This window comes from Salvelinus namaycush, chromosome 7, assembly GCF_016432855.1.
Source record: "Salvelinus namaycush isolate Seneca chromosome 7, SaNama_1.0, whole genome shotgun sequence".
Taxonomy (NCBI): Eukaryota; Metazoa; Chordata; class Actinopteri; order Salmoniformes; family Salmonidae; genus Salvelinus; species Salvelinus namaycush.
The window spans coordinates 19,759,571-19,785,546 of NC_052313.1; the positions used below are offsets into that span (position 1 = coordinate 19,759,571).

A 25,976-nucleotide genomic window follows, 5' to 3' on the forward strand; every position below is an offset into this window, starting at 1 on the left:
AACAACATTGCACAAAGTTGCACATACAAGTACACATTAAGGGCTTAAGACTAAATCCATTTATAACCCAAATATCTAAGGGATAAAACCCCCAAAACAAAAGCGCAAGTGTAAATTACTTTTGAAAATAAAGTGCAGTGTGATGTTGGCACGTGTGTCTCTTAGTCTACTGACCTGGCGTGGATACGGGATGCCTGGTGAAGGAGACGTTGAAGGCGGGCTCGTCACTGAGGGGCAAGGGGTACATGCGCCTACGGATGAAGAAGCCCGCTCCGCAGCAGAACAGCACCCCCATCATCAGCATCAGCCTGGCGAGAGAGAGTTAGTTCAAGGTCTTTGGATAAGCACAGATCCTGGATGCACTGTGACCTCCACTGACCAAAGTGTCTGAGGTCGTAAGGTCATACAGTAACATCCCTAACAGACACCGCTGCTGAACCAATTGGAGCCACCGATCAGCTGTGAGGGCGGGAGCAGTGGAGGGTGAATAAACGTAAACACTGTACTCCCTTTTATATTTTGCACCTTTTGCAGAAAATGCATTTTTCAATGTAACTTTTTTCACTGCGACCGGCAATGAGTTTGCCCACCTATTTTCATTGGGATTATAGTGTGCCAGCCAGATATTTAAATCCCAGAACAGAAAGGGGAGGGAAGGTGAAGAGCATCCCAAACAGTCCAGCAGTAATCTACTTAGACTGCACCAAAAGACCCTATGAATTACTCATTTTAGCAGCTTAGTTAGGAGCTACTGTAACTTCTCAATTGAGAGAGAGGATATTGAGGCAGTGCAGATGAATTGTAAACCACGTATCACCATCAATCTTGAAGATTTAAATGACTTGTCAACGCCGCAGCCATACAGCTGATCAGACAAAACGGCAAAGCAGGAGCGTGTTTCAGCAGCGGAATTATGCCTGTGATTACACCAAGTACATCATATATACCTAAAACCTCCATCTGAAAAAGGGTAAAAAAGACATGATTAAGGAAAATGTGCAATTACACGTGTGTAATATACATTTGAGGAATCTGAGTAGACGGGGCACTATACATGATATCAGGAATAGTCAAAACATCCTGCTTCCTTCCGACAGGATACTGTCAGGATTCACCTAGGGGTCATGAGTGGGGCTGTACAAATGTTTGGTGTATTAGAATAATTGATTATGCTTATGTTATATAAATAGAAGGGGAGGGGTTATAAGACCCCTCCCTCCTTACATGTATAGGGTCATAGACTACAGATTAACAATACAAATTCATTGTAGAGGTTTAGTATTCCACAATTGTTTTTAGTTCTCCCTCTATTTCATTATGAAGAGGCCCCTCTGAGTAATGTGTGACAGTGAAGAAGGAGCTCTGCAGGGGAGTGGAGGAGATAAGGCTAGTCAAACATTCCACAAGAAATCAGCTTTGGGGAGTGGACGTTTACTGCTAAATTTAAGATAACACTAAAAGCCATTGTTTATATAGGGTTTTGGTCTCAGGAGTACAAAGGTAATGACTAGTTAGTGACATCACTAAGGCGGGACTTCGGTTTAATAATACAACTTGAGACCTTTTGTTTGATGCAGAACTTACTCAGAAACATGTGTGCTATGTTCCTGTTTCTCAACTTCTGTCTGCAATTGGATTAATAAAGATTTTTGATTGATTTAATTAATTAAAGATATTGTCATAATGCTAATTTCACCAATGAACCAATGATTGACAAAGAAGGACGTAAGGAACGAACCCTAACAATACCAACTCAAACTCAAGAAATAGTTCCATTAACACACACACAATACACAGTTGAAGTCGGAAGTTTACATACACTTTAGCCAAATACATTTAAATTCAGTTTTCACAATTCTTGACATTTAATCCCAGTAAAAATCCCCTGTTTTAGGTCAGTTAGGATCACCACTTGATTTTAAGAATGTGAAATGTCAGAATGATAGTAGAGAGAATTATTTATTTCAGCTTTTCTTTCTTTCATCACATTCCCAGTGGGTCAGAAGTTTACATACAAGTCAATTAGTATTTGGTAGCATTGCCTTTAAATTGTTTAACTTAGGGCAAATTTCGAGTAGCCTTCCACAAGCTTCCCACGGTAAGTTGGGTGAATTTTGGCCCATTCCTCCTGACAGAGCTGGTGTAACTGAGTCAGGTTTGAAGGCCTCCTTGCTCGCACACGTTTTTTCAGTTCTGCCCACACATTTTCTATGGGATTGAGGTCAGGGCTTTGTGATGGCCAGTCCAATACCTTGACTTTGTTGTCCTTAAGCCATTTTGCCACAACTTTGGAAGTATGCTTGGGGTCATTGTCCATTTGGAAGACCCATTTGCGACCAAGCTTTAACTCCCTGACTGATGTCTTGAGATGTTGCTTCAATATATCCACATAATGCTCCTCCCTCATGATGCCATCTATTTTGTGAAGTGCACCAGTCCCTCCTGCAGCAAAGCACCCCCACAACATGATGCTGCCACCCCCGTGCTTCATGGTTGGGATGGTGTTCTTTGGCTTGCAAACCTCCCCATTTTTCCTCCAAACATAACTATGGTCATCATGGCCAAACAGTTCTATTTTTGTTTCATCAGACCAGAGGACATTTCTCCAAAAAGTATGATCTTTGTCCTCATGTGCAGTTGCAAACCGTATTCTGGCTTTTTTATGGCGTATTTGGAGCAGTGGCTTCTTCCTTGCTGAGCGGCCTATCAGGTTATGTCGATATAGTACTCGTTTTACTGTGGATATAGATACTTTTGTACCTGTTTCCTCCAGAATCTTCACAAGGTCCGTTGCTGTTGTTCTGGGATTGATTTGCACTTTTCGCACCAAAGTAAGTTCATCTCTAGGAGACAGAACGCGTCTCCTTCCTGAGCGGTTTGACGGCTGCGTGGTCCCATGGTATTTATACTTGAGTACTATTGTTTGTACAGATGAACGCGGTACTTTCAGGCATTTGGAAATTGGTCTTGACTGATTTCTTTTGATTTTCCCATGTCAAGCAAAGAGGCACTAATACATCCACAGGTACACCTCCAATTGCCTCAAATTATATAAATTAGCCTATCAGAAGCTTCTAAAGCCATGACATTGTTTTTTGAAATTTTACTTGTGCCATGCACAAAGTAGATGTCCTAACCGACTTTCCAAAACTATAGTTTGTTAACAAGAAATTTGTGGAGTGGTTGTAAAACGAGTTTTAATGACTCCAACCTAAGTGTATGTAAATTTCCGACTTCAACTGTATATATTGCACACACACACACAACACAGTACCAGTCAAAAGTTTAGACACACCTACTCATTCAAGGGTTTCTTTGTTTTGACTATTTTCTACATTGTGGAATAATAGTGAAGACATCTTCTTCTTATTGGTGTCCTTGTCCATGAATCAGGCCTTCATGGTCAAATTGCTGCAAAGAAACCACTACTAAAGGACATCAATAAGAAGAAGAGACTTCCTTGGGCCAAAAAACACGAGCAATGGACATTAGACTGGTGGAAATCTCTCCTTTGTTCTGATGAGTTCAAATTTGAGATTTCTGGTTTCAAAAATGGTGTCTTTGTGAGATGCAGAGTAGGTGAACGGATGATCTCCGCATGTGTGGTTCCCACCGTGGAGCAAAGGAGGAAGTGTGATGGTGCTTTGCTGGTAACATTGTCAGGTGATTTATTTAGAATTCAAGTCACACTTAACCAGCATGGCTACCACAGCATTCTGCAGCGATATGCCATTCCACCTGGTTTGCGCTTAGTGGGACTATCATTTGTTTTTCAACAGGACAATGACCCAAAACACACCTTCAGGCTGTGTAAGGGCTATTTGACCAAGAAGGAGAGTGATGGAGTGCTGCATAAGATGACCTGGCCTCCACAATCACCCAACCTCAACCCAATTGAGATGGTTTGGGATGAGTTGGAGCAAACAAGTGCTCAGCATGTGGGAACTAGTAAAGCATTCCTCATGAAGCTGTTTGAGAGAATGCCAAGAGTGTGCAAAGCTGTCATCAAGGCAAAGGGTGGATACTTTTAAGAATCTAAAATATATTTTGATTTGTTTAATACTCCTTTGGTTACTACATGATTCCGTATGTGTTATTTCATAGTTTTGATATCTTCACTATTATTCTACAATGTAGAAAACAGTAAAAATAAATAAAACCCCTTGAATGAGTAGGTGTGTCCAAACGTTTGACTGGTACTGTATAGGTATTGAGAGTCTGATGATTTAAGCACACTGTTTGATGAAATAAGACAATTGACTCAAGAGGGAGCCAGAAATAATGAAAACCAGAAGAAAAAAGCTTAACCTGACCTGACCATCCTCCTCTCGCTCCTGCTGGCTTTTGCAGATTCTGCCGTTACTCTCCGGAAGTTGCTGGTATAGGCTACACGAGGAGTCGGCAACCATTCTAGTGTGGAATGGCAATTTATCTATACCGATCTGCATGCCAGTTATGGTTTTCATATGCACATTTTCATGGCACAGTTTCATTTAATTTATAATAATGTCTTCATATGTCAAATTAGTTGTCATGTGGTTAACCTCTACGTGATCAGTGTTCCTATACCGGGACGGTTGAGCTAACGTGGGCTAATGTGATTAGCATGAATTTGTAAGTAACAAGAACATTTCCCGGGACATAGACATGTCTTATTTGGGCAGAAAGCTTAAATTCTTGTTAATCTAACTGTACTGTTCAATTTTCAGTAGCTATTACAGTGAAACAACAAAACAATTATCAGGTAAATAATGTACTTACATTCAGTAATCTTGCTCTGATTTGTTATCCTGAGGGTCCCAGAGATCAAAATGCAGCATAGTTTTGTTTGATAAAATCCATTTTTATATTCAAATGTAGGAACTTTGTTTGAACTCCTGCTGTCTATGGCTCCACACCCACCCCATCCGGCCATCTACAGTAGATGTGTGAAAGTTAGTGTATAAGCTAATGATCCATCATGTATGACATTCTTAAAATTTTGTATTACCATATAATCTTTGTATGTTCTCCTATAGTTATGTATCAATTGACCAATTTGGCACATTTGGGCAGACTTGATACAAAATATTGTACAGTATGGGTATGTTTCATTGGATCAATCTGAAACTTTGCACACACACTGCTGCTATCTAGTGGCCAAAATCTAAAGTGTGCCTAAACTGCAATATTATATTATGGCCTTTCTCTTGCATTTCAAAGATTATTTAAAAAAACACATTTGAAAACACATGCTTTTTTGTTTGTATTATATTTTACCAGATCTAACTTCAGTGTTTCCTTTAAAATGATATCAAGAATATGCATATCCTTGATACAGGCAGTTAGATTTGGGTATGTCATTTTAGGCAAAAATTGAAAAAAGGGTTAGATCTTTTCAAGTCACATAAGTTGCATGGCCTCACTCTGTGTTTAATATGATTTTTAAAAAATGACTACCTCATCTCTGTACCCCACACATACAATGATCTGTAAGGTCCCTAAGTCGAGCACTAAATTTCAAACACCGATTCAACCACAAAGACCAGGGAGGTTTTCCAATGTCTAGCAAAGAAGGGCACCTATTGCAGACATTGAATATCCCTTTGAGCATGGTGAAGTTATGAAATACACTTTGAATGGTGCATCAATACACCCAGTCACTACAAAGATAAAGGCGTCCTTTCTAACTAAGTTGCCGGAGAGGAAGGAAACCGCTCAGGGATTTTACCATGAGGCCAATGGTGACTTTTTAAAACATTTACAGAGTTTAATGGCTATAATAGGAGAGGATGCAACAGTTACAGGATGAATCAACATTGTAGTTACTCCACAACACTAACCTAAATGACAGAGTGAAAAGAAGGAAGCCTATACAGAAGAAAACATTTTTTTTTTTAAACATGCATCCTGTTAAAAATACAGTACTAGAGTAAAACTGCAAAAAATGAAATTAGCTTTGTCCTGAAACAAAAACGTTATGTTTCGGGCAAATCCAACACATCACTGAATAACACATTTTTTTTTCAAGCATGGTGGTGGCTGCATCATGTTGTGGGTATGTTTGTCATCAGCAAGGACTAGGGAGTTTTTTAGGATAAAAAAAGGGAATAGAGCTAAGCATAGGCAAAAGCCTAGATGAGAAGCTGTTTCAGTCTGCTTTCCAACAGACACTGGGAGACGAATTCACCATTCAGCAGGACAATAACCTAAAGCACAGGGCCAAATCTACACTGGAGTTGCTTACCAAGATGACATTGGATCTTCCTGATTGACAAAATGTTTTTACATCCATTGAGAATGACAATTGTTCCTCAATGTATTTGAAAATCTTTCCAGCTCTCTCCCTTCTGATAACCATTCAGCATGATAGGGAAAAATGTCATGCTCTGATCCAGTGGAAACGTCATAAAATAGACCTACCTGATGCCCTTATCCCTTTGTGCAAATAGCCTATAGCTGTGTCTGTCTTGAGCTCACAGGCCCTGGAAACTCTGAGGGTCCAGAATATTCTATACAATGTTGCAGGCTTTCTAGCTGGAGTTCATTCATGTTCGTTGCAGACAGGCCATGCGTAGCCAATGTGATTTATAGGATATTTATTTCAGCAGGATATTTTCTACCTGCATGCTGCATTGTTTTTATTTGTTGGCTTTATGTAGGCTATTTTTACAGGGTTGACAATGGCAACAGAACTTACTTTTTAGGTTTGTTTCATTTTCATTTAGAATTTGATAGAATTTCGATTAAGCACATTTTTTATCCTGAACTTATTTAGGCTTGCCATAAGAAAGTGGTTGAAATTGAATACTTATTGACTCAAGACATTTCAGCTTAAAATGTATTAATTGTGTGTAGGCCAGTGACATAAAATCTCAATGTAATCAATTTTAAATTCAGGCTGTAACACAACAAAAAAACATCAAAGGGTTTGAATACTTTCTGAAGGCAAACATTGTTTACAAATATTGGAGTGAAACAAGCTTATAATTTGGGATCTGATGGGGTACGACAGTTGAACTAAGCTCATGAGGCATTTATAAGTTACATTTAATGAATTCAGGGTACATTTAATGAATTCAGAAGTCCAAAAATGGATAATGCACCTGCAGATTGCCCCTTGAAATGCAATACTGCACTATATGTTTCAATAAAACCATGCGTTTCTTAACGGTGCTTACAGTTATTCTGAATGCTCTGTACGAGCCACAATCAGTGGTTTGCTGTGATTTCATTTGACGGAAGGGAATCTAAAGCATCAGCATAATCAAGAAGTATATACTGCATGTACTTCCTGGAAGCAATAGAATCACACTCTGCTGAGCTTTCACAATACACCAGATTGAACCAAATCCACTCAGTTTGTTCTGTATTGATTACCTTTAGAGTTCTAGTTGTAGCAAGTCATGTCTCAATGAGCACAGCAAAACTCACAGCTTAGGCCTAATTGTTTAATTCATCACATTGAAGCACAAACAAGAACCCCCAACCCATGAGATTCTTGTTCATCAAAAGATGAATACTATAAGGTCTTACAAAGAGCCAACTACAGAAATAACAATCTATACATGTCTCTGAAATGATCATTTCCACTCATGGCACAGTGCACATGTCTTTTGATGCAATCATGTTGTTAAATTAGGCGGCCATTGCACCTAGTTTGTTTGGAGCTTAAATTAGGTTTGTTTGGACAGGTGTGAACACTTTATCCACACTCAGGTGTGCGCCAAACATGCACCATGGTTTGCGCAAAAAAAGGTTGGTGGTGCAGTTCGCTGCAGGGGAAAACGTAGTCCAAACTAAGGAAAAGAACCAAAGGCGCACAGTATTATTGGTCGTTTGACTGAGAATTTCATGAAATGCAGCACACAGTACCATAACTTGATATCTGATGCAGATACGGGTCTCCTCTATTCACTGCACATAGCAGTTATTACAGCTGCTATTGCTGAAGTAATATGAAGATTGGGACACAAGTAATGCTCGCCTCCGGATCAAATATGGATTTAACGTGAGCATTTTTGTCCAATAAATAAATTACTCACATTAAAATACGTGGTATTGTTTAGGCATTTAATTTGTTTGACATTTGACAACGTGAAGCCAACCAGACCAAATGAAAAAAATACAACGTGACAAATAATCCAACTCTGATTCGAACTACTGTATAGCAAACAAACTTGTGTGAAAACACCCTTATATATAAAGTTGTTCAGTTAAAGCATATTTTAATTTTCCAACTCAAAATGAAAAAAATATTGTTGCTTGAGGAGAGTGATACTCTCCCAATCAATGATTAACATTGTATGACCTCACTGGAAAATAGATTGAACAACAAAAACAATGATGTTGTTCTGGCTCACTTCAAGATGTAATAAAGCATTTTAAAAGGATCATTATGTCTGCGTATAGACAAGCAGCCCAATGCTGATCTTTTTTTCACTAATTGGTATTTTGACCAATCAGATCAGCTGTGAAAAAATATTGATGTAATTCGTCAAAAGACCAATTAGTGAAAAAAAGATGAGAATTGGGCTGGCTGTCTAAACGCTGCCTGGGTGTCACTTGTGTTCATTGGAAAGATGGGTTTTCTTATCAATGGTTAATATTTTACGAATTCACTGGAAAATAGATTGAGCAACAAGGAAGTCAGATTACCTAGGAGTGGCAGGGTGTGTATGAAGACGTGAAAGCACACAACTGATAAATGTTCTGGCTCACTTCCACAGTTGATTGAAATGCAATCTGGGATTCAAACAATAACCAACCACTTTTTTGGTAAACAGCTTTCTGTAGAAATGTAATGACTCTAATAGGCTCATTCATAGACAGACCTGTAGTTGCAAGGACTGACCATCCTTGATAAAAATTAGTTTTAACCACCATGCTTTGAATCTATGCAATGTTAGTCACAATTGTATTGGGGTTTTGGAGTAAGACTGTTAAACTAAAGCATTTATAAGTTATATTCTTCAAGCATAAATGGCTATAAACCATTAATTTAAAATTAATCAAATGTATGTATTCATCTCAGATTAACCATATGAGTATGACAGGAACAGTGTGCATTGTTATGCTACAGATGTACATTTAGGCTGGGTGTTATGTCAGTTTATCAGTGTAAATAATACAACAAGGAAACTCTGGAATTAAATTCAGATAACGTAATCTTAGTGATGTCTATCAGTTTTAAAAAAACAAATCAAGGCTGGACTCAAGTGACTTCATTCAAACTGAGTTTTTTTCCTAACCTAGATAACAAACCAATGAAACAGCAAATCATTAACCCAACAATATACTATAAAAGCTGTGGAGTTACTGTGGAGAGTCAACCCCATCTTGACAAGAAGCTGAGAGGAACGAAGACTTCATTTGTAAAGGTGAGTGATGCAGAGTGCTGTTCAATAGGAAGTTCTTTCCATCTAAACATGTCTATTTTACATTACAAAAATATGTTTCAAACTTCCATCAATATGGATTGATGTCAGGTCTAATTCTTTGTGCGTTTTCTCCGCATCCTCTTTATCCTTCAGATGATACTGACAGCTTTTGTAGCCTGTGGCTTTCTGCTGCAATGTTCTCTTGGTATAGAACCCCCAGAGCTGATGAACATGCAGCTTTCACACCATGTCACTCAGAGCATTGTGACCACAGTGGACGGTGAGTGATGTGTTCTGTCTATATGTGGTGCATCTGGCTATGCATAGCTGCATAGTTTCTCATTTTGTATTGTTGGTTTTGAATAATGGCTTTCAACTTTCAATTGATAACTACCAAAGTGATTGCTAATACTAGGGTTGCAAAGGGAGGGTATATTACTGGAATAAAATTAAAAAAATTCTCCACAATTTTGTTGTATCCAATTGGTAGTTACAGTCTTGTCTCATCGCTGCAACTCCCGTATGGACTCGGTAGAGGCGAAGGTCGAGAGCCATGCGTCCCCCGAAACACAACCCAACCAAGCCGCACTGCTTCTTGACACAATGCCAACTTAACCCGAAAGTCAGCCGCACCAATGTGTCGGAGGAAACACCGTACACCTGGCGACCATGTCAGCGTGCACTGCGCCCGGCCTGCCACAGGAGTTGCTAGCGCACGATGGGACAAGGACATCCCTGCCGGACAAACCCGGAGAACGCTGGGCCAATTGTGCGCCACCCCATGGATCTCCCGGTCGCGGCCGGCTGCGACAGAGCCTGGACTCGAACCCAGAATCTCTAGAGGCACAGCTAGCACTGCGATACAGTGCCTTAGACCACTGCACCACTCGGGAGGCCCCTACTGGAAACTTTAAGTTTACCAGAATTTTGGTCACTTTCATGTTTTTCAGGGAATTTTATCAGATGACATCTAGTGTCCTTTTTGGGTACTTCAGATTATCGCTGGTGGTCTATCCACTAGAAACTCATGGACATTATGGACAGATAATTTTTTTATATATAAACACTGAATAAAAGTTACAGTTCATGTAAGGAAATCAGTAAATTGAACTAAATTCATTAGGCCCTAATCTATGGATTTCACATGACAGGGAATACAGATATGCATCTGTTGGTCAGATATCTTAAAAAATATGGGCTTCACAATGGGCCTCAGGATCGCTGTGCATTCAATTTGCCATCGACAAAATGCAACTGTGTTCGTTGACCGTAGTTTATGCCTGCCCATACCATAACCACACCATGGGTCACACTGTTCACAACGTTGACATCAGCAAACCCCTCGCCCACACAGCGCCATTCACGTAGTCTGTGGTTGAAGCCGGTTGGACGCACTGCCAAAATCTCTAAAACGACATTGGAGGCGGCATTATGGTAGAGAAATTAACATGAAATTATTTGTCAACAGCTCTGGTGGACATTCCTGCAGTCAGCATGCCAATTGTATGTTCTCTGTACCACAGTATTAGTCATAATACCAATAAAACCTAGCGGTCAAACACGGAAATGTTTTCAATCGTTTTTTTACCATTCATTTTTCCATAGGGGATTTTAGAAACACTTAAAATAAGGGCTGTGTTTCGTGTAGGCTTACCGTGGCGAGACATTTTGATAACCGTGTAAATCTCTCTCGGACAAGGTGACTTTTATCAATATAATAATTTGTATATACCCCCCCCAAAAAATTAAAAGCTAATTACCTGCTAATGTGGCTATCACAAAGTACTACAAATGCCATGATGATTTGGATGAGACTGACGAAGCGATGCAAAGGTAAGAATCTCTGGATTAACTATCTAATGTTAGCTAAACGTAGTAATTAATAAATTGGCAAAATATCTTTAAAATTGACAATTCTGTGAACTGTCTTGTGCAAGTTTTAAATTTACACAATACCTGTTACCAAAGGTGTCAGCTGGAGATGATGTGCAAGAGCTAGCAGGGATTTGTAGTTTTCCATGATGTTTACTTTGATGCTAATTAGCATTTTCGAATCTGAGAGTAAATAGAGCCGAATATATTGATAAAAGTCTCCTTATCTGAGAGAGATTTAAATGGTTATCAAAACGTCACGCCAGGGTAAGAATACACGAAACACAGCCCATATTTTATGTGTTTCTAAAATTTATGGGAAAAATGAATGATGGAAAAATGATTGTAACCATTTCCCTGTTTGACCGCTAGGTTTTATAGGTATTATGAGACCTCCACTGTTGGGCTCTATGGGAAAATATGTGTGATGTTTCCTTAGCTTTAAAAGGGGAAATCTATGATTGGTACATCCATTTCTGTACTTTTAAATTAATGATATACAGTACCAGTCAAATGTTTGGAAACATCTACTCATTCAAGGGTTTTTCCTTTATTTTTACTATTTTCTACATTGTAGAATAATAGTGAAGACATCAAAACTATGAAATAACACATATGTAGTATCATGTAGTGTCATGTAGTAACCAAAAAAGTGTTTAAAAAATCAAAAAATATTTTATATTTAAGATTCTTCAAAGTAGCTAGCTTCATGAGGTAGTCACCTGGAAGGACTCTTTAAAGGGATAGTTTTTTTGGTCAAGCTTATTTTCGAATTCCCTAGGGTATTTTTTATGCTGAATCATTTTTATATACATTTTATGGTTTAGAAATGTCCAGAATAATCTTGCTAGCATTTTTGGAAAATGTAGTAATGCTAGTGGTAACACACTGTATCAATTAGCAGTGCATTCAAAAGGATTGGGAAAGCATGAAGAACGTAAAGCTCTTTCCCCATTCTGCTGAATGCACCATTAATGAATACAAGAGGCTTTCATATTCTTCAAGAATCAACGCTAAATAATCAACAAACCTTCCTCCACAGAAGCCCAGACAGAAACTCAAGCAAAAGCCTCTCTCAAGCTGCGGAGCTTGATCCGGCCCAATTTCGGAGAAAACAAACATCTGAAGTGGGTCAGATGGACCGGGTCCCTGCCAAGCTGGACAGTGAGCATCTATAACCAGGCAGCAAAACGCCTCGACTATATCTGCGTCCCCCTCGAGGGCTGTAACTGGTCCACTGGTCATTATAGTCCCTCCAAAGGACCATACTGCTATAACCCCTGCAATGGGAAGGAGGACCGACGCACACAGTTTGATCTGCTAGTTAACGAGCAGAACCTTGAGCTTTTGCAATGGAGAGCATTCTCAAGGTCTATTCCAACAAACTCAATCGCACCCCATGCCAAGAACAAAGCCTATTCTGCAAAAAATCATTATGGAATAGGATCCGTTTACAAAAATATATTCTTTCTTCCTTTGAATGGCAAAGAGTTAAAATACAAAAGGGACTTTGATTTGCTAACACTGAAAAAGGAGAGATACACACAGAGAATCTTCAACGTAGAGTACCATGTCGATCAACTGGTCACACTCTCCCAAACACCGGTGGCGCTGGGAGAGTACAGTGCCACCAACAAGAACTGCCACTCAGTGAAGCAGACGGTGCAGCTAGAGGAGAGGACAGAAAGACAGAGCACCTGGCAGACCAGCGCCTCCTCCTCCCTGACCATATCCACCTCCATAACAGTAGGGATACCAATAATCTCTGTTACAGCTAGTGTCGCCGTCACATCTGAGAAAACCCACACAAACGGCAATTCTGTGACTGAAACCATCAGCCACTCAATGAGTGTAGAGGTGGCTGTCCCAGCCAACCATCACTGCACGGTGAAAATGGCAGGAAAAAAGTATAAGATTAAAATCCCGTTCACCGCACACCTGGCTAAAGAGTACACTGACGGCACTTCCCATACCACCACAGTGACGGGCGTCTACCAAGGTCTACAGGTGGGGGAAATTGCCGCAGTGGCAGAACGCTGTCAGCCTAACCCCAATCCCCAGCCCTGTGCTGCCTAGGTAGCAGGCAGTTGATAGGGCCACTGTAACAGCAGGGCATATGCAGAGAAGCCTGTGTCTATCAAGAATGTGTGTGACAATCTTTGTGTTTTAATCTACCAACTGACAGACAATACTGTCCTCAATCAATGTATGTGTTCTTGATTAGATTGAGGATATCTTTAACATTCATTTCTTTCTCCATTCATGTGATTACAGAACACAAAGTTGATTATACTATATAGCTATATTGTATGCGCCAAAAAAAGGGAATTATACTGTATTATTTTATACTAATAAAATTGCTCAGAGAAAGAGCCTGTTTAACAGATCATTTTTCTTACTTAACTTTTTCTCAAAAAGATAAGTCAATTATTGGCACCCTTATTTTCAATAATTTGTGCACCCTCCCCTTGCAAGGAAAATAGCACTGAGCCTTTTCCTATAATGTTTTATGAGATTGGAGAACACATTGGGAGGGATCTTAGACCATTGCTCCATACAGAACCTTTCCAGATCTTTGATATCCTTCAGTCTGCACTTGACTGCCCTCTTCAATTCGATGGGATTTAAATCCGGAGACTGAATGTTGATTATGTGGTCAATTAACCATATATTTGTGGACTTTGATGTGTGCTTGGGGTCATTGTCTTGCTGAAAGATGGACTTGTGGCCAAGTTTCAGCCTCCTGGCAGAGGCAGATGCTATTGACTTAAAGGGCAGTGCAGTCAAAAACAATATTTTCACACTACGAGGTCAAAATAACACTCTGTAATTGAGAAAATGATAATGCCCTTTTAAATGTAAGAGCTATTTGAAAAAAATAAATCAAGTTGGATGGAGTTTTTGGCCCACAGCAAGGGCCCCAGGACCAGTGGATGCAATATAGATCCATAACATCAAAGATCCTCCACCATATTTTACAGTAGGTATGAGGTACCTTTCTGCATACGCATCTTTCTTTCGATGCCAAACCCACCACTGTGTGGCCAAAGACCTCTTTTCGTCTCATATGTCCATAACACCTGGTTCATATCCAAGTGCCACTACCGTTTAGCAAGCGCCAGGCATTTACATTTGTTGGTTGCTCTCAATAAAAGCCTTTTTTTTCTGTCAACCCTTCCAAAGAGCCTATTGTAAGAGACTTGGTAACCAAGATGCGACCAAGTTCTGTAATTTTTCTTTGTCTCCAGAACCAACTTCCTCACTGTGCGTGTGGACAAGAACAGGAAAGTTTAGCACTTTTACAGTGGTTTTAAAGTTCTCATTATTGACCTAATAGTGGTACATTTAGTTATTTTAGCTATTGTTTTATGCCCATTGCCTGATTTACTAAGGCTGACAACCATTTTTCTTTAAGTTTGTGAGTTCTTTGCCTTTCCCCATGGTGATGGATGACAAATGGATTTTACATGTGTCTTACATGTGTCTCTTTATACACTAGTGAAACTATGGAAGGCTGAGATGCTTTCAAAAAAGTAGAACGTTAATACATTTTGTTTGATTTTATGTATACGAATCTTTAGGGGTGCCAATCATTTTGATACATCTTCATAAGAATTTGTTTTGAACAATTGCATTAGTTTAAAATATCATTCAAAAAATTGTTTTGCATAGCTCAGTATTTGTATTTTATGCTGTCTTTTTTGCTTACCCTTATCAACGGTGTCAATAATGTTGGCGGTGACTATCTCTATTGTGAATACTGTAAATTGTGAATGAATCACCAGTTTTTTTAAATTATCATACAAAAATATATTAAACCATTTTTAATATTGACAAAACATGTGATGTGAATTATTCCAAATAATTTGTGCAGTGCCACATTTAATATCCTACTCATTTCGCCATTTCTGTTTAAATGTAAATATACAAACATTGACATACAGTTGAAGTCGGAAGTTTACATACACCTTAGCCAAATACATTTAAACTCCGTTTTTCATTTAAACTCCGTTTTTCAACATTTCCTGAAATTTAATGCTAGTAAAAATCCCCTCTCTTAGGTCAGATAGGATCAAAATTGTATTTTAAGAATGTGAAATGTCATAATAATAGTAGAGAGCATGATTTATTTCAGCTTTTATTTCTTTCATTACATTCCCAGTGGGTCAGAAGTTTACATACACTCAATTAGTATTTGGTAGCATTGCCTTTAAATTGTTTAACTTGGGTCAAACTTTTCGGGTAGCCTTCCACAAGCTTCACACAATAAGTTGGGTGAATGTTGGCCTATTCCTCCTGACAGAGCTGGTGTAACTGAGTCAGGTTTGTATGCCTCCTTGCTCGCACACGCTTTTTCAGTTCTGCCCACACATTTTCTATAGGATTGAGGTCAGGGCTTTGTGATGGCCACTCCAATACCTTGACTTTGTTGTCCTTAAGCCATTTTGCCACAACTTTGGAAGTATGCTTGGGGTCATTATACATTTGGAAGACCCATTTGCGACCAAGCTTTAACTTCCTGACCAGAGGACATTTCTCCAAAAAGTACGATCTTTATCCCCATGTGCAGTTGCAAACTGTAGTCTGGCTTTTTTATGGCGGTTTTGAAGCAGTGGCTTCTTCCTTGCTGAGCGGCCTATCAGGTTATGTCGATATAGGACTTGTTTTACTGTGGATATAGATACCTTTTTACCTGTTTCCTCCAGCATCTTCACAAGGTCCTTTGCTGTTGTTCTGGGATTGATTTGCACTTTTCGCACCAAAGTACGTTCATCTCTAGGAGACAGAACGCGTCTCCTTCCTGAGCAGTATGACGGCTACGTGGTCCCATGGTGGTTATACTTGCGTATTGTTGTATGTACAAATGAATGTGGTACCTTCAGGCATTTGGAAATTGCTCCCAAGGATGAACCAGACTTGTGAAGGTCTACAATTCTTTTTTTGATGTCTTGGCTGATTTCTTTTGATTTTCCCATGATGTCAAGCAAAGAGGCACTGAGTTTGAAGGTAGGCCTTGAAATACAGTCGTGGCCAAAAGTTTTGAGAATGACACAAATATTAATTTTCACAAAGTCTGCTGCCTCAGTTTGTATGATGGCAATTTGCATATACTCCAGAATGTTATGAAGATCGATCAGATGAATTGCAAATAATTGCAAAGTCCCTCTTTGCCATGCAAATGAACTGAATCCACAAAAAACATTTCCACTGCATTTCAGCCCTGCCACAAAAGGACCAGCTGACATCATGTCAGTGATTCTCTTGTTAACACAGGTGTGAGTGTTGACAAGGACAGGGCTGAAGATCACTCTGTCATGCTGATTGAGTTTGAATAACAGACTGGAAGCTTCAAAAGGAGGGTGGTGCTTGGAATCATTGTTCTTCCTCTGTCAGCCATGGTTACCTGCAAGGAAACACGTGCCGTCATCATTGCTTTGCACAAAAAGGGCTTCACAGGCAAGGATATTGCTGCCAGTAAGATTGCACCTAAAGCGTCCAAGAAAGTCCAGCAAGCGCCAGGACCGTCTCTTAAAGTTGATTCAGCTGCGGGATCGGGGCACCACCAGTACAGAGCTTGCTCAGGAATGGCAGCAGGCAGGTGTGAGTGCATCTGCATGCACAGTGAGGCGAAGACTTTTGGAGGATGGCCTGGTGTCAAGAAGGGCAGCAAAGAAGCCACTTCTCTCCAGGAAAAACATCAGGGACAGACTGATATTCTGCAAAAGGTACAGGGATTGGACTGCTGAGGACTGGGGTAAAGTCATTTTCTCTGATGAATCCCTTTTCCGATTGTTTGGGGCATCCGGAAAAAAGCTTGTCCGGAGAAGACAAGGTGAGCGATACCATCAGTCCTGTGTCATGCCAACAGTAAAGCATCCTGAGACCATTCATGTGTGGGGTTGCTTCTCAGCCAAGGGAGTGGGCTCACTCACAATTTTGCCTAAGAACACAGCCATGAATAAAGAATGGTACCAACACATCCTCCGAGAGCAACTTCTGCCAACCATCCAGAAACAGTTTGGTGACGATTAATGCCTTTTCCAGCATGATGGAGCACCTTGCCGTAAGGCAAAAGTGATAACTAAGTGGCTCGGGGAACAAAACATCGATATTTTTGGTCCATGGCCAGGAAACTCCCCAGACGTTAATCCCATTGAGAACTTGTGGTCAATCAAGAGGCGGGTGGGACAAACAAAAACCCACAAATTCTGACAAACTCCAAGCATTGATTATCCAAGAATAGGCTGCCATCAGTCAGGATGTGGCCCAGAAGTTAATTGACAGCATGCCAGGGCGGATTGCAGAGGTCTTGAAAAAGAAGGGTCAACACTGCAAATATTGACTCTTTGCATCAACTTCATGTAATTGTCAATAAAGTCCTTTTGACAATATAGTATTCCATAGTAACATCTGACAAAAATATCTAAAGACACTGAAGCAGCAAACTTTGTGGAAATCATTCTCAAAACTTTTGGCCATGACTGTACATCCACAGGTACACCTCCAATTGACTCAAATGATGTCAATTAGCCTATCAGAAGCTTCTAAAGCCATGACATCATTTTCTGGATTTTTCCGAGCTGTTTAATGGCACAGTCAACTTAGTGCATGTAAACTTCTGACCCACTGGAATTGTGATACAGTGAATTATAAGTGAAATGATCTGTCTGTAAATTACTTGTGTCATGCACAATGTAGATGTTCTAACCGATTTGCCAAAACTATAGTTTAACAAGAAATTTGTGGAGTGGTTGAAAAACGAGTTTTAATGACTCCAACCTAATTGTATGTAAACTTCCGACTTCAACTGTACTTATGAATGCTAGAGAGACATCCCTGACAGTGTACTGTCATTAGTGACATTGGTCAGGAGTGAAGTTTAACAAGTAACCCCTGTTCACTTTCCTCATCATCTGTTTGAGAATTGGATTCAACTTGCCACTGGCTTTATATAGTCAGCTTGCCTTGACGTGGCACTATCAGAATAAGCAACCATTATATCCACAGATCCTGCCAGTAGAGTGAACCAACCTCTCCAATCGCTCCAAACAGACAAGGTCAGGTGTCCATTAAATTGAGAGGGGGAGCGAGGACATTACCCTCCACGTGGGCCTTGAGAACCTCGCAATTGAGTTGACACCAGCCTTGACCCACAAGCTCCGTGAAAGGTAACAGAGACCAGGCAGTCGGGGATCAAAACCCTTCACCCAAGGCCGTTAGAGCACCATGAAACCATGGTTTTATTTCCATGGTGAGTAGCGGTTCCATGTTCTGTTTTCGCAGTTGGATTGCGAAAGCAAAGCAGTGATGCCACACGGCTCAACTGGAAAAACAAAGGCTGATGAAGGAGAGAATAAGTGACCCTAGACTCTTGTAACTCAAGAGGTTGTTATGGCTAATTGCACCACTAACATGCATTAATCATTGAAAAGAGAGGCCTATTTCATGCTTAATTGCATATCCCACAATAGGCGTATAAGACAATGCCTGACAGGATCGTGCCCAGTGCGCTGCATTTCTCTTTCTGGGTCCCTAACGGTTTCATGATGTCCTTGTCCTCAGCATGCCATTGTTTCGGTCATAATTATCCTACACAAGCTCTTCGCCTCAACACATCAGCTCCCCATTGACTCGAGAGCTTAACTACAACATACTCAATGCTCAGTATTGACCAGCCTATATCGCTCCACACAGACACATTTCATCTAACCCTTACTACAAGGCTCCTTTTCTTCATTATCAGCCAAGGGCCACTTCACAAAACACCTTGTTTAGAGAGGTCACAGGGGTGATGGTCGCAGGGGATTATCTGTATGCTAACACCGCAGTCATCTCTGGAGCGCGGTATTGATTTGGCTGCCTGACCCCCTGAACCCTTGAGTTGGGCCCTTGAATACCAATAGCGACGGATGTAGCCTTGGGACTGTCATGGAGGGAAGGAGGGGAGTTAGAGGGGGAGGGCAGAGTAAATGTCGATCCATTGGAAAGGACAGCCTGGTAGGTAGGACTCACCAGAAGTACCATAGCCGCTGGATGGAGAGGGCTCGGACGCAGCAGCGCGTGCCACAGCAGTCCTCGTACGAGCGGCATCTGAAATGAGACACAAAGCAACCTTGGCGAAACACATTTCTTCTAATCACATGTAGAAACAGAGTGGAATGTGTCATTTACAGTAAACCCACACCATATCAGCAATTCTTTTCATTTCCATTCAATCTCTATTTTTGACCAGGCAGCTTCAGTGTTGAATCTTGAAATAACAGCACAGCTTACAAGACATGGTTCTAAATACAGTTCATGTATTGCATTAAAAAGTGGCCACATAAGACCAACTTCCATTTCAGCAAGCCTCCAGTAGACTCCAGTATATAATTGTTAGATGCAGCAGACGCATCAGTATCTAAACTCCACGGGCCGTTGTCCACTTCTCCACACAGCAACATGTAATGGAGTCACACAGCGAGGCTAGCAGCAGTCACCTCCCTCTCTCCTGATGCTACACTCCACCCAATTAGCCCGTTCTGACCGAGGCCAGCGTTTTACAATGTCCTGGCTGTCTGGGGAGCGAGCTGGTGACAGTACTGTGGCCAGCGACTATGCCACAGTATCCCCTAGCTGATTGACAACAAAGGAGATAAGAGGAGGAAAGGTCACGGGTGTGAAGGCTCAGAGGGCTCAGCACGGGGACATATTTCACCATCGATTCAACAAGAGCTGTAGAGACAGCAGAGAGCCTGGTGAGTCTGGTACCTCGGGCGTAATGTGGTGACAGATTAATTCTTTGAAAATAGCATAATCGTTTCAGAATGGCTTCTTGAGCATAGCAGTATTTAATCTGATTCTGCTTTATTGTAATGAAAAGTCAAGGAATAGGTTAGAGATTTGGTGGTTTAAATTGTTTGGTATTTTTAGAATGTGCCCACTTATATCATAATGGCAGGAGTATACGAGCAAAAAATTGTGATCCAATCGTGATCAGATCTGGCTGTGAGCACTTCTGGAGAAGGACATGAGTGTGTCAATGTTGTGAAGGCTAATGGGTCACTAAATGTGACCGCTTTTCAGACATGCCTATTTCAAAAACTAGGATAGGATACTTTTGAACACCTTGTGACCGCAAAGCATTGTTGTCCAAATGATTTGTAATCGAATCTAAAAGCGTAGTTTCAATACCAGGCATAGACATGGCCTTTTGCAGCTCCCGAGTGGCGCAGCGTCTAAGGCACTGCATCTCAGTGCTAGAGGTGTCACTACAGACCCTGGTTCGATCCCGAGCTGTATCACAACCGGCCGCGATGGGGAGTCCCATAGGGTGGCGCACAATTGGTGCAGCGTCGTCTGGGTTAGGGGAGGGTTTGGCCGGGGCAGGCCATCATTGTAAATAAGAATTTGTTCTTAACTGACTTGCCTAGTTAAATAAATAAATATATATACACTGCTCAAAAAAATAAAGGGAACACTTAAACAACACAATGTAACTCCAAGTCAATCACACTTCTGTGAAATCAAACTGTCCACTTAGGAAGCAACACTGATTGACAATACATTTCACATGCTGTTGTGCAAATGGAATAGACAAAAGGTGGAAATTATAGGCAATTAGCAAGACACCCCCAAAAAAGGAGTGATTCTGCAGGTGGTGATCACAGACCACTTCTCAGTTCCTATGCTTCCTGGCTGATGTTTTGGTCACTTTTGAATGCTGGCGGTGCTCTCACTCTAGTGGTAGCATGAGACGGAGTCTACAACCCACACAAGTGGCTCAGGTAGTGCAGTTCATCCAGGATGGCACATCAATGCGAGCTGTGGCAAAAAGGTTTGCTGTGTCTGTCAGCGTAGTGTCCAGAGCATGGAGGCGCTACCAGGAGACAGGCCAGTACATCAGGAGACGTGGAGGAGGCCGTAGGAAGGCAACAACCCAGCAGCAGGACCGCTACCTCCGCCTTTGTGCAAGGAGGTGCACTGCCAGCGCCCTGCAAAATGACCTCCAGCAGGCCACAAATGTGCATGTGTCTGCTCAAACGATCAGAAACAGACTCCATGAGGGCGGTATGAGGGCGCGACGTCGACAGGTGGGGGTTGTGCTTACAGCCCAACACCGTGCAGGACGTTTGGCATTTGCCAGAGAACACCAAGATTGGCAAATTCGCCACTGGCGCCCTGTGCTCTTCACAGATGAAAGCAGGTTCACACTGAGCACATGAGCACATGTGACAGACGTGACAGAGTCTGGAGACGCCGTGGAGAACGTTCTGCTGCCTGCAACATCCTCCAGCATGACCGGTTTGGCGATGGGTCAGTCATGGTGTGGGGTGGCATTTCTTTGTGGGGCCGCACAGCCCTCCATGTGCTCGCCAGAGGTAGCCTGACTGCCAATAGGTACCGAGATGAGATCCTCAGACCCCTTGTGAGACCATATGCTGACACATGCACATTTGTGGCCTGCTGGAGGTCATTTTGCAGGGCGCTGGCAGTGCACCTCCTTGCACAAAGGCGGAGGTAGCGGTCCTGCTGCTGGGTTGTTGCCCTCCTACGGCCTCCTCCACGTCTCCTGATGTACTGGCCTGTCTCCTGGTAGCGCCTCCATGCTCTGGACACTACGCTGACAGACACAGCAAACCTTTTTGCCACAGCTCGCATTGATGTGCCATCCTGGATGAACTGCACTACCTGAGCCACTTGTGTGGGTTGTAGACTCCGTCTCATGCTACCACTAGAGTGAGAGCTCCGCCAGCATTCAAAAGTGACCAAAACATCAGCCAGGAAGCATAGGAACTGAGAAGTGGTATGTGGTCACCACCTGCAGAATCACTCCTTTTTTGGGGGTGTCTTGCTAATTGCCTATAATTTCCACCTTTTGTCTATTCCATTTGCACAACAGCATGTGAAATTTATTGTCAATCAGTGTTGCTTCCTAAGTGGACAGTTTGATTTCACAGAAGTGTGATTGACTTGGAGTTACATTGTGTTGTTTAAGTGTTCCCTTTATTTTTTTGAGCAGTGTATATACACATATACATACACACACATAAACATATAAAACAAAATAATGCAGAGGCCTGTAATCTCTCTGCAGTACTGTGGCATGAGCGCCCTTGATGTCTGACAATACCATACGTTCCATAAATAAAGTAACATTTTTCAAAACAGCTTTTGAAACTCTGAAGATACCAAAAAAGTACTAATTACTATCTCATATCAAATTATACATTCCGTTGCCCTTTGATGCTACCTGGCTGAAAGTAGGTGATTGGAGCTGCCAATACTGCATGTTTGAATTATTCAGTGTTCCTCAATGAAGCGATTTGGGGTGTGATTCTGTTCCAGCGCTGATGCAGTAGCCAGCTGCAAGCCTTCCAAACTCTACAAATGAGTCATGGCACCAAGCAGAACTATATCAATACTGCTCTGAAGATTCCTTTTCATCCCTGCCGAACACTCAGTGATAAATGCCTTTGTTCTTTATGTTTTCATTACGTCGCTTTTTCACTCACTCCATTCCGAGGCCAGAGACTCTTTAACTGACCTTTTCGTTTCTATAACAAAGTCGAGTATCTCTTCGAAAAGACAGAATACTTTTTCGTAGTTCATTCTCTCTCTGCGGCTCAACATTTGTCTGACCAGTCTTATCAGTTAACTTCCTCACCCTTGACTCAAAGTTTTTGTGCAATATAACTTTCTAAGTTCTAATTTCCAAAGTAGTCGCTCTGAGGTTAGGCCTTATGAAACATATCAACTATAGATATCTGATTCAGACTGCAGCACATACTTCACAAAGTCCCATAGGGGCGACCAAGGAATAAATGTTTTATTGATAATGTTTCTCACAGGTTAGATGTCCAGGCTACAATGTATACAATTGAAGAATCAAAATTCCTATAGAAACAACGAATTAATTGAAATTGTGGCTGGCATGACTTAAAACCTACCTCAGTCACAAAAGGAGAATAATTTCACTGTACCGTTTACACCCTGTATCCTGTGCACTAAACTTTGATTTGACATACAGTTGAAGTCGGAAGTTTACATACACTTAGGTTGGAGTCATTAAAACTTGTTTTTCAACCACTCCACAAATTTCTTGTTAACAAACTATAGTTTTGGCAAGTCGGTTAGGCCATCTACTTTGTGCATGACACAAGTAAATTTTCCAACAATTGTTTAGACAGATTATTTCACTTATAATTCACTGTATCCCAATTCCACCTAAGAGAGGGAATTTTTTGTAGGACTAAATGTCAGGAATTGTGAAAAACGGAGTTGAAATATATTTGGCTAAGGTGTATGTAAACTTCTGACTTCAACTGTAAGTGCATCGAGGACAACATCCCCACAGTGACCTACGTACATATCCCAACCAGAAGCCATGGACAACATATGCACTGAGGTAAAGGCTAGAGCTACTGCTTTCAAGGAGCCGGACACTAATCCGGATGCTTATAAGAAATCCTTCTACGGCCTCCGACGAACCCTTGAACAGGCAAAGCTTAAATACAGGACTAAGAACGAATCCTAGCACACCGGCTCTGACGCTCATCAGATATGGCAGGGCTTGCAAACTATCACGGCTTACAAAGGGAAACCCAGCCGCGAGATGCCCAGTGACGCATCACCGCTTGGTATGGAAACTGCTTGGCATCTGACCGTAAGGCGCTACAGAGGGTAGTGCATACTGCCAAGTACATACAGGACCTCTATACCAGGCGGTGTCAGAAGAAGGCCCAGAAATTGTAAAAGACTCCACTCAAGTCATAGACTGTGCTCTATGCTACCACAGGGCAAGCGGTACCGGAGCGCCAAGTCTGGGACCAAAAGGCTCCTTAACAGCTTCTACCCCCAAGCAAATAAGAATGCTGAACAGTTAATCAAATGGTTACCCTGACTATTTGCATTGACCCTCTTTTTATTTGCACTGCTGCTACTCTTTATCTATCCTGATTGCCTAGTCACTTTCACCCAGTAAACTTTCACACTTTCACACAGTAAAGTCTACACCTGTTGTATTCGGTGCATGTGGCAAATAACATTTTATTTGATTCAACATAACACGAGAGATAATGACAGTCGGCCTCCTGGCAGTTCAGACAAATTGTTTCATACATCCTTCTCTAGCAATCAGATGAAAACATCAACGGATTCTCTAATACTGTCACCATGCTCACAAAAAGCAGCCAAAACCAAGGGGTGAGTTAATTCCCAATGACAGGCTCTGTATCCTCACACAGCCTCTGTTGTTTACAAAGCATCTGTCAGCGCTCCTCTGGGTAACAGGGCATCTGGTTCACATGAATAACTAACCTATTGGGTCACTTTAGCTTTCACTGCCTTTAGAAGGGGGGGGGGGGGGGGGGGCGGGGACGCTGCCTTGTCACATTTACACAAACTTCTCTGCCCTTGTCACCTCAGTTACCACTCTCTGGTCCTGTCACCAACATCGCCTCTCTGGACCTTTCAACCCAGTCACCCTTCTGTTATCTCCATCACCCCTCTGCCCCAGTCGCTACATCACCGCTCTTCTGATGTCACCTCCATCACCCATCTACATCAGTGGTTTCCAAACCTCTCCTCTGAGACGTTTCACAATTTGGTTGTAGCCCTAAACCAGCTCACCTGATTAAAGTAGTTGAAGGGCTTGATAATTACTTGACAAGTTGAATCAGGTGTGATAGCTCTGAAATACATGGAATGGCTGGGGGTCCCCGATGAGGTTTGAAAACCCCTGACCTACTCCTCAAAGAGGTAGGCCTAGATAGTTGGTACGCTATGTAAAGCAGACCAGGGGGAAAAACACAGGATGTAGTGCCTTTGTAATGAATAAGCTTGTGGCGGTCATGACATTTTGTCAACCGGTGATGGTCAAGCAAATAACTGCTGGTCTCAGTAATTGACCGTTAATGAACATAAACACGTTTAGCATCTCCTGGCTTCCACGCATAGCCTACAAGCCACTGACGCAGACCATCGACATTTTAAAAAGTCTAATAAATCCATTTAATATAGCCTACACAATCACAATAAATCCATTATTTATCTTTGACACGTCTAAAGAAACATGATATGAAGAAAATGTAGTCTATTTCAGAAGAACATAATAGCATACTCAGACATTATGTTAGGCCCTGATCTGAATATGCCATATGGCTATGGGATACACTAGTTAATTTAGCAGACAAGATTTGCTTTGAATTCTGTGGGATTATTTTATATTATTTTATAGTATGAAGAATAAAATTGAACATAGCTGAATAAAATAGAAAGGATATTTTCTACAAAAGATTTCAAAGGGATGCGGCTATTTTGTGTTGAGCGGTTAGCAAAGAAACAGGTCCTCCTATATGCTTAATTTAGAGTTATTTATGCAACTTTAGATATGATACATTCTACGGCTGCATGATGCGACTCTAATGATGACTTGAAAAAATTTGCATGAAAGGCATGAGCTCTACTCAGTGTTTTTTGCGCAGGCTGTACACACTTCATCAGTCTCTCACTCACAATTTGACAAGCACTTGATAATATTCTCACCAGGCCTCGAATTTCTCAGTGGCATTCCCCTTGTGTGGCCGTTGTGCCTTTGGGCTGAATATAATCATTATAATTCCCTTCTTCCGGCTGCCAATCGCCATGCTCCGAAACACCTACCTCTCACTCACATGGATCTCTCAGATATCTTAATTCTTATTAGCCAATGCCCGTCACGTGATTGGGACCTTCTCACAGGCATCTCAGCCCCAAAATTGGCTA

At 41.4% G+C, this 25,976-nt stretch overlaps 1 protein-coding gene across 1 annotated transcript in view; it reads right to left on the reverse strand.

Moving 5' to 3' along the window:
- The window catches only part of vopp1 (VOPP1 WW domain binding protein), an 89,611-nt gene that overhangs the window by 12,906 nt on the left and 50,729 nt on the right, over positions 1–25,976 (reverse strand). Inside the window, exons 3-4 of the mRNA XM_038997697.1 lie at positions 19,245–19,322; positions 175–308 (exon numbers count right to left, since the gene is read on the reverse strand). Coding sequence (XP_038853625.1) covers positions 175–308; positions 19,245–19,322 — 212 coding nt within the window. The remainder of the gene's footprint in view (positions 1–174; positions 309–19,244; positions 19,323–25,976) is intronic.